Source organism: Hevea brasiliensis, chromosome 15 (genome assembly GCF_030052815.1).
Source record: "Hevea brasiliensis isolate MT/VB/25A 57/8 chromosome 15, ASM3005281v1, whole genome shotgun sequence".
In the NCBI taxonomy this organism is placed as follows: domain Eukaryota; kingdom Viridiplantae; phylum Streptophyta; class Magnoliopsida; order Malpighiales; family Euphorbiaceae; genus Hevea; species Hevea brasiliensis.
The window spans coordinates 35670157-35679655 of record NC_079507.1 but is presented as its reverse complement, the minus strand read 5'-3'; the positions used below and the strand labels follow the sequence as shown (position 1 = coordinate 35679655).

The following is a 9499-nucleotide window of genomic DNA, read 5'->3' as shown; positions in this document are numbered from 1 at the left end:
CAAAGACTTCAATAGACTACATATTTTTGCTTATCTAGTCTCATCAATCCTAGTTTAATATTCACAAACACCATAACAGCTGAGGCAACGCGCTGCGGTGACAAATATCAGCATTTTGATTTTTATTCACACCTGCAAAGAGATGAAGGACATGTGCGATTCCTTGTTCATGATGTGTATTTTACGAAAGTGGATTTGCTTGATTGCTTTTATCAGTGTCATTGCTGAAATTGAATCCCCCCAGCTTTAATTTCAGTGTAAGACCAAAAGCATACGTGGAATACAAGACATACAACTTCAACAGCAAGCCATTATTATCTTCATATATTAGAAGATATTTTACATATTCTTTTTTTCGCTAAGATCAAACTTTGTAATACAGCACTAACATTTCTACCAAGGAATAAAACAGTAAAAAGGAAGAGATTAAAAAATATAAATAAACAAATGAAATATATTGAAAAACAGTAAAAGGCTTCTTCCTAGATATATTTTCCATACTCATCTTCATAACTCACATGTAAAGCTCAAAATATTGTTTTTGTTTTCCCCTCCAGTAATACAAGTACATGATTAATACCCATGAGGGTAACCAACATAGTTGAATCGAGGTCGAATATTATGGTGATTGGACCTAGGATCTCCAAAGTCAACAGCCTTTATCACCACAGCTTCACGCCGACCATCCTGTTCCTGAACAGCCCCAAACACAATCTCATTTGTCTCACAGCTCTTTTCATAGTATGCTTTTGGGTTAGATGTATAATGCCTATGATGATGATGCTGCTGTTGCTGGTGGTGGTGCTGCATCTGCATCTGCATCTGCGTTTGCATTTGCTGCTGTTGCTGTTGCTGTTTCTGTTGGTGATGCTCGCCATCCCACCCTCTATGGCAACTATGGTTTTGCTTGAATTGGTGGTCCTTCTCCATGTCGTTGATCATGCATGGATACGTTTTATTTGGGGTAGGAGTTCTGGTTTCTATTGATGGTGGCTCATCTTCATTAGGAATCACAAAACTTCCTTTCATTGGCCATGCATTTGAATGTTGGAGAACTTGTTGGTACTGGTATTGCTGTTGAAACTGGTAGTGGATGGGCTTCCTTCTGAAGCCTGAAAATAATCCCCCAAAAATTTCACCTACAGTTAATCCAGTGTTGAGGACAAGCCTCCCGAGGGAACCCAAAAAGCCCTCATCTGGTTTCTCAAGCTCAACTTCATTTGGAATCAAAGGGGGCCTGAATGATTTAGGATTCCCTTGGTATGGTGCATTTGGTGCACCTTTCTTTGTACAAGCTCTTGAATCCTATAAAAGTTAAAAAAAGAAAAAAAAATAAATAATAATTCGAAACACTCTTTGATCACATTGTGAAAAGATGAGTGGAACAGATTGCAAATTTCATTGCTTATTGCTGCAAATAATATTTAGTTTTAGGATTTGATAATATCTAAAAAGAAAATAATTAAGTATTTAGGGGAAGCAAGCAATCCATGTCAAGGAAAGAAAGCCATTATGTTTGAAACAGATCAAACAATTCAAAGTATTTACCAAGAAAGTATCATCCCCAACATCCAAAACACAACATATCATGAACATATTTTAGAAAAATAAGTTTATGAACATATGCTTCTTCGATCGCCAGAGACAAAAAAATAAAAAAAAAAATAAATAATAAAAAAAACTAACCACTCTGATCTGCACATTCTAGACAAAACAAGAGCGTTGCCTTCACTAAGAACAAAGATTTACTTACATCATTGGAAGAAAATAATGCTTGTACGCTACGTTGCAAAAATGCTAGCATGTAGCCAAAGAATGCAGCAGCAGCTAGCGCTGCTATCCCTAAAATGACAAAAAACGTTACATAGATGTCCATGATCATGGGAAACAAAACATAAATTATGGATGAAAGTAAGACAAATTTTATTATACCTAAGTGGAAACTACCATCATATTGATAGCTACAATCTTCATCATGAAGTTGAATCTCTAGAATTGCCTGGTTTCCTCGATCTATAACAAAGGGAGAGCAGCTGCTTCCAATATAGACCACATCAAAATCATTTGAAAACTTTGCATCTTCACTTGGACCATCAACATGACCACCCCCATGAGCCCATTTTCCACCTGCAATAGTTGTAATCCCTACATAAAGATAGATTTCATTGAAAGACATTGTTAGGAATAGCCAATAAGATTTCCAAAACCCATGTCTATGAAATCGAAAGGGTCCATAATGAATAGAAAAGAGATATTGGAGGGAGACATTTGTTGTTTCATATATACTCAAGTCCATGAACTTACCTCCATCACTTATCTTTCTGATAGCCATATTCATTGTGTCTGCTATATATATGTTTCCTTGGTCATCCACCGTAAGACCTTTTGGGTGGTTCATTCTTGCTTCTCTTAGCCTCCCATCTACATGTCCAGAGTACCCTTCAGATGATCCAGCAATCAGCTTGGGCCTGCTATCTGCATTTCGTCAAGCCATCTCAGTAAATAATAAAAGAATGATAAGCTCTACCTCCACCACATAAATTGATTGCACTCCTCCAAGAAAAATCAATAGAAAAGCAAAAGATGAACAAAGAGGAAGAATCTGAGCCACTGAAAAAGTTATCAGTTGTCTTGTGGAAAACAAAAAGAAACTGACTGATTCTTTTTGTAAGTTGAACAAAATTAACCTTGAAAAGCAACAAGTGAAATTGGGTTTTCATTGTTGAAATTAATTACAGGTTTAAGCTTCTTGAAGAAACTTGAATTACATACTAGTCTTGAAGCACACAACAGGCAAAGATTAAGGATTGTGCCTAAAAGAAGATAAAGGGCTATAACATGAGTAATTGGCAAGGCTACTCAATCAAGAGTGAATGTAAGGTTCCAAGTTGAAAAAAAGCAAAAGGTTGTAAATCTCCAAAAAGATAGAATTGGCATGCAGAAACAAACTAAAAGAACTGTTGGACTTCAAAAAGTGGAGACTTGTAGTTAACAAATGCATATCAAACACGTTTTGTAATTTCTTTTGTTTCTCTCTCCTTTAGATCATAAATTTGGAATCTGCCAACTGATTAAAAAGAAAGGAATCAATGAAAGAAATCCCAACCATGAAGCAAAGTACCTTGAGTATACATTTTACCAAAGTACAATTCAAGAATATTTTCGAAACCAATTATGGCAAAAACCAACTTACATCTAGATAATGGTGTTTGGATCTTGTAAATATTACTATTCTGTGAATCCAAAACCAAGAGCTCTCCACTTGGAGATAACTCAACCGAGTATGGCTCAATTCCAAGCTTACTTCCATCAAAAACCGTCTCCACTGCATGTCCATCTTCAAATTTTATCATCGAACGGCTAGAGACAGCTGAAATATCGATACCCATAATCCCCATCACATATAAAGAGCCTCAAAAACATAGGAGAATAACAAAATGAGGGTTCAAAGGATGTCCCGACCTGTATCTTTTTTAGTGTTGGATTTGACTGACCAGAGCCACTTAACAAGTGCAGAGACGATATTGGAGACAACCCCACTTACGATTTCTGCATATATATTAAAATGCAAAGAGTTGAACCAAAAGATGTGTATAGAAAGAGAGAAAAGAAAAAAGAAAGGAAAAAACTAAGGAACAGAGGTAAATGTGAGCTTATACTTACTGGCAGGAGGTGTGGCTGAAGCCGAAGAGACGCCACTAAGGAGAACCAAAAAGATGAAAGCAAAGACAACCCAATTCTTACACATAGTTGGGTTGTTTGTTTGGTTATTTATTTATTTATTTATTTATTTTTCGATTGAGGAAGTTGAAAGAAGAACGAAAAAATGCGCAAATGCAAAGGTTTTAGCTTTGCATTACTATATACCCACTTGAGAAGGTCCACTGTTCTAGTTTGCCACTTCTCCATTCCTTGCCTTTTACGTCATAATAACTGTCATTTTACATTATTATTATATTTTAATAATATAATATAACTTTTATTTTTTTATATTTTATATTTTTAAAATTATACTATATAATTTTGTTGATAATTAAATTCTTAATTAACTATATTCAAAATAACTTAAATTTGTATTAAAAAATTTAAAATGATTATATGCTGATTAAAATCAAATTAAATTTCTGTCTTAAATGATTATTAATTATTATTCTATATATGTTCTTTTGTAAAAAATGATAATTAAATTCTTAATTAACTATATTAAAAATAATTTAAATTTGTATTAAAAAATTTAAAATAATTATATGCCGATTAAAATTAAATTAAATTTATGTCTTAAATGATTATTAATTATTATTCTATATATATTCTTTTGTAAAAAATTTAATAATATAATATATAAGGTTCGTGGATGATTAAAAATTTGTATAAAATAGCAAATATGATAATAAGTATGCTTAAATATATTATCTTAAATGCTATGTAATATTAAAAAAATAAGGTATAAAAACTATAAAAAAAAATAATAAAAGCCATGATCATTGAAATTTTGGTAATTAAAATTCTGAAAAGTGAAAAAAATGGAGATTTTAATAATCCCTTATATCCATTATTTAAGAGCAGCGAACAGTGAATTTGATTTCAAGTGTTAAATAAATTTTTAATTTAATTAATATGCCACATGATAATTTTTTAAGTTAATTAATATAATTTTGCACTAGCAATTAATATAATTTTGTATTTGATATCATTTTTTAATGAGATATATTTTTTAAAGTTGACTAATATGCCACATGGTAACTATTTTGTAAAAGCAACTCATGTAGATTTTTCTTTCATATATTTTTTAATAACAGGTGATATAAATTTTTAATTTGATTAATATGCCATATGATAATTTTTTAAAAGCAACTAATATAATTTTATAATGATAGCTTATATAATTTTATATCTAATATAATTTTAAATAGTAGCGGATAAAATTTTGTAATAAATATAATTTTTAACAATAGATGATATAATTTTATATTTGATAAAAAAAGAAGATATACATAATTTAATTTTAAATTTTGAAATAAAATGATAAATACATTATATCTTTTAATATATTAGTAGGGTGTAAGACCCTTGAACCTGGTTTAGGATCATCTTCTCATAATGCTAGCATGATATTTGGATATTAATGTAACTATTGTGGAGTAAAGGAGTTGTCGCTTGGATAATAGTCGAGATAAAATTGTAAAAGGTACATGTACAGCAACTTACCCCTTACAGATGTCCATTATCCTTAATTTACCATGAGTTTAATGGGCTACGTTTAGGGTAGTGGGTACGAGAGAGAGAAGGTATTGAGCACCCTCTCCGCTTGGACTTATTTTAGTATAAGGGTTAACCTCTACTATTGATTTCTAAAGCCTATCTTATTGTCCATTTTATTAAATTTCCTAATCATTTATGCAAGTTAAAGTTACACACACATTTAGATTCAACAATTCAAAATAACATGTACATATGCATTGAAAGTCCTATAATGTGATGTTTCTAAGTTAAAAAAAAAAAAAAAAAAAAAAAAAAAAAAAAAAAAACTTATTTATGATCTTTCCCTACATGTATATTATATAAGTTAATTACATTCTAAGTCATTATACATAGCATATAGAAGAAAGAGTCCTAAGCATTTAATGTAAAGTACATGCACCAAAAAAAGGAAAAGGAGGGTCCTAAACATATCAAAGTTTCTAGATTATGTATTTAGGCTTATTAATTACCATGTTCCCCTATATATATGTTTCACTAAGCCTAATTGTATGTCAAAAGTCCATTTGAAAATATTCAAAATAATTAAAATAAAATTAAAGCCCTAAACTAAAGAAAGAGAAAGGAGAATAGAAGTTAAAACTTTAAAATGGCCTTTACAACCCATAATCAAAAATAAAATTAATCCTAAAATTATTACAAGCCCTACAAAAGGCATTTAAGTTTCATCTTGTGCTTTCGATTTGGCTCGGTCCATAATGGGATCTATCTTTCTCCTCAAATTTGCATGGATTGGCTTATTTGGTTTATTGGGCTTATTTTGATGTTAACTAATTATATTACTATGATTAATTGAATTAATAATTAAAACATCTCTTACGACTGAAATTACCGCAGAGGAAAAAAAATAAATTATATTTAATTATAGATAAACATCCAAATAAAATTAAAATCCTAAGTAAAATTGAATTCTAAGTTAGACTTGGAATTTGCCTCCATCCCTTCCTAAGACTAGGAGGTGTTTTCCCATCCAAACACTGTAACATCCTCACTTTAGCTAGTCCGTACAGTCTACTGTTCCGGTGATCGGTGTCGGTCCGGACAGCTAGAATGTATGAAAAATATTTAAACTAAAGTGAGGAACTATAATTAACTCAAATATTAATAAGAAAAATTTAGGAAAAATTTTAGAAATCAAATACACTAAGGTTAAACGAGCCGAAACACCAGGGATGGGTAACCCGAATGGAAAGTGACAGTGAAGGCCGTTAGCGGCCCTAGACTAGGGGAAAAAATTATAAAATAATTTTTGAGACTCCAGAGAAGGGTTATTGAGGTTCTTATGGCATTAGAATGCCAAGAAAATACTTAGAAAAATTTTTCTATCGGTACACACAATTTTAGCTCGGTAAGCCAAACGGAGGGCATTTTGGTCATTTCGTCTTTAGAGATGATTTTTGACCAACTTGTCCATTTATGTAAATGAATTATATGACATAAAATGTGAACAAATATTAATCAAAATTGATTTAAAAATGAATAAGAAATGAAAGAAAAATAAACAAGATAATGGGATTTATTACCTCATGCTTATGTAAGCATGAGGTAATTAAAAGTGTATGGGCCAATCAAATTTAAGCAAGACCATTAAAATGAAATAAAATGAGTAAAGAAGGCAGAATTCTAGAAACCAAAAATCAGCTCCCTATCTTCTTCTTCATGCCGCCACTCACCCTTACCCATTCCACCATTAACAACTTTCCATTTCTCATTTTTCTTAGCTTTCTTCCACTAAAAACCCTAATTACCAATACAAAAATTCATTCTATCATCTTGGTGATTATTGTGGGAGCAAAAAGGAAAGGAAACTAAGACTTTGAGCAAGGAGGAAAATCACTCCATTAGAGGTTAGTGACCTAATGTAACACCCTCTCGCTAGCAACTCCGTACATTCTACTGTTCCGGTGACCGGTGTCGGTCCGGACAGCTAGAACGTCCAGAAAAATATTTAAACTAAAGTCAGGAACCATAATTAACTCAAATATTAATAAGAAAAATTTAGTAAAAATTTTTGAAATAAAATACAACCAAGTTAAACGAGCCGGTGCCCAAGCGATGGGTAACCAGAGGGAAGTTGTGGTTCTCGCAACGAGGAGCCCTAGACCTAGGGAAAAATTCATAAAATAATTTTTGGGACTCCAGAGAAGGGTCATTGAGGTTCCTATGGCATTAGAATGCCAAGAAAATATTTAGAAAAATTTTTCAATCGGTACAGACAATTTTGACCCGTTAAGCCAAACGGAGGGCATTTTGGTCATTTCGCCTTCAGAGACGATTTTTGGCCGACTTGTCCAGTTAAGTAAATAATTATTATGACACAAAATGTGAATAAACATTACTAAAAATTAAATTGAAAATGAGTAGAGATGAAAAGAAAAGAAAATGAAAGAAAATATCTAATAATGACATCATATGATGTCATTAAAAACCTATCCACCAATTACAATTTGTTAAACTCATTAAAAGAGATAAAAGTGACCAAAAATTTGAAAAAACAATCTGCATCTTCAACCTTTGGGTAGCCTAAAAAACGTTGAGAGAGAGAGAGAGAAGAGGTTCCACCATTAAAGCTCCCTTAAGCTTCATTTCCCACTTCAAACCACCTCAAAACCTTGTCCTCCCTTCACTAAAAATTTCCCTTACCACTAGAGCAAGACTTGGGCAGCAATTAGAAGAAGAGAAAGTGGAAGAAAGTGAGGTGTGAACAAGCTTAGAAAATCACCAAAGAGGTTAGTGCCATAACCTTTGCTTTTACATCTTTCTAATCATGAATTTGAGCTAAGTTAAGTTAAAAATTTGACAAAAATTGAATTAATGAAGCATGGTTATATTCCATGAAGTTTTGGCAGCCTTGACATGAGTTAGGGTTAGGAGAAATCTTTGGTTTAAAGTGACATATTGCTGCCCCTCTTATAAATTATATGATTAGTATAGTAAATTAGGAGTGGGATGCATGAATTAGAGGCTTGGTCAATTAGGGTTAGGGTTTTGGAGAGAAACTTGGACATTGTTTAGGTAATGGTGAATGAACATTTTAATGGTCAATTAGTGACCATTTGAGGCAAGTTAATCATAATTTGAAGTGAGCTAATGCATGGCAAAGTGAAATGTGCAGGCTGCCTAGAGACAGCAGCAATGAGGCTGTGATTCCAGCCCACTTAGACAGCCATAACTTTGGCTGTGTAGGTTCAATTGGTGTTTGGCCAATTGGACATGAAACTAGGCTTATAATGGCACATTTTTGCTGAAGAAACCATGCACAAAAGACCAAAGCAAGAGGACCAAAAGTTGGCCCCAATCTGGATACCCTGGAACAGCACCTGCAGAAATGACCAAATGAACAGTAACTGTTCATTTAGCCATAACTCACTGTAGATATAGTCAATTGACCTGAAATTTTTACAGTAACAAGATATGATATATACAAACAACTTTCATGAAGAAACCTACCCCAAATTATGACCAGAACTTAATCAAAATGGTAGTCACACTCACTGTTCATGGTACTGTAGATTTGGTAAATTCTGCAGAATTGAAATCCGGCCAGCTGTGGTTTTTGGACCATAGCTGGAGCTACAAAACTCCAAATGGAGTGATTCAAAAAAGGAAATTCAACTAGACAAAATAAGGAACAACTTTCATGTTTACCATTTCCTCAAATTCCCACTGCAACAGTGCTTAATGGAACAGTAAAGTTAGGCTTCAAAAACTGAAAATTCTGCCCTCTTGGTTTTAAGTTTAGAAATGGTATGGGTGCTCAATTCCAACAAGTTTTAAATGTAAAATGTGGTGCATTGGGAGTGTTAAAACCAATGTACCTATTTTCCATCCAAAAGTAAACATTTTTGTTGACCAATGAGGTGAATAGTGACACCAAAAATTGAAATTTAAAATGTGAAATTAGAAATGCATCTAGGGGACTTTAAATTGCAATTGGCAATTAATACTAGCAAATGTAAAACTCAAAATGTGGGATCTTGGTGTAATTAGAACTAATATATCCATTAAGTAGAAAAAGTCAACATTTTGGTTGACTAGTAAGGTGAATAGTAGTCAAAATAATTAGCAAATTAAGATGAAGACCTAGAACCAATTCTAAGCTTAATGCTTAGAATGGTATGACAAATGTGGACTATGCATCCTAGTCAAAATTGTTAAAAAGAAATTAAGGCCATAAATTTGAAATCCATGAAATATTTATGGATTACTGGAAACATGAAAAATAAGTCATCTAATTGAT

At 32.4% G+C, this 9499-nt stretch overlaps 1 protein-coding gene across 1 annotated transcript; it reads right to left on the bottom strand.

Moving 5' to 3' along the window:
• Positions 1 to 426: 426 nt before the first annotated feature.
• LOC110654578 (uncharacterized) lies at positions 427 to 3815 on the bottom strand. The gene is made up of 7 exons (XM_021810613.2): positions 3664 to 3815; positions 3463 to 3549; positions 3194 to 3370; positions 2305 to 2475; positions 1933 to 2145; positions 1754 to 1842; positions 427 to 1305 (listed from the first exon to the last, which is right to left on the bottom strand). The coding sequence occupies exons 1-7, from the start codon at positions 3746 to 3748 to the stop codon at positions 574 to 576; spliced, it is 1554 nt and encodes a 517-aa protein (XP_021666305.2). The 5' UTR covers positions 3749 to 3815; the 3' UTR covers positions 427 to 573.
• Positions 3816 to 9499: the final 5684 nt, after the last annotated feature.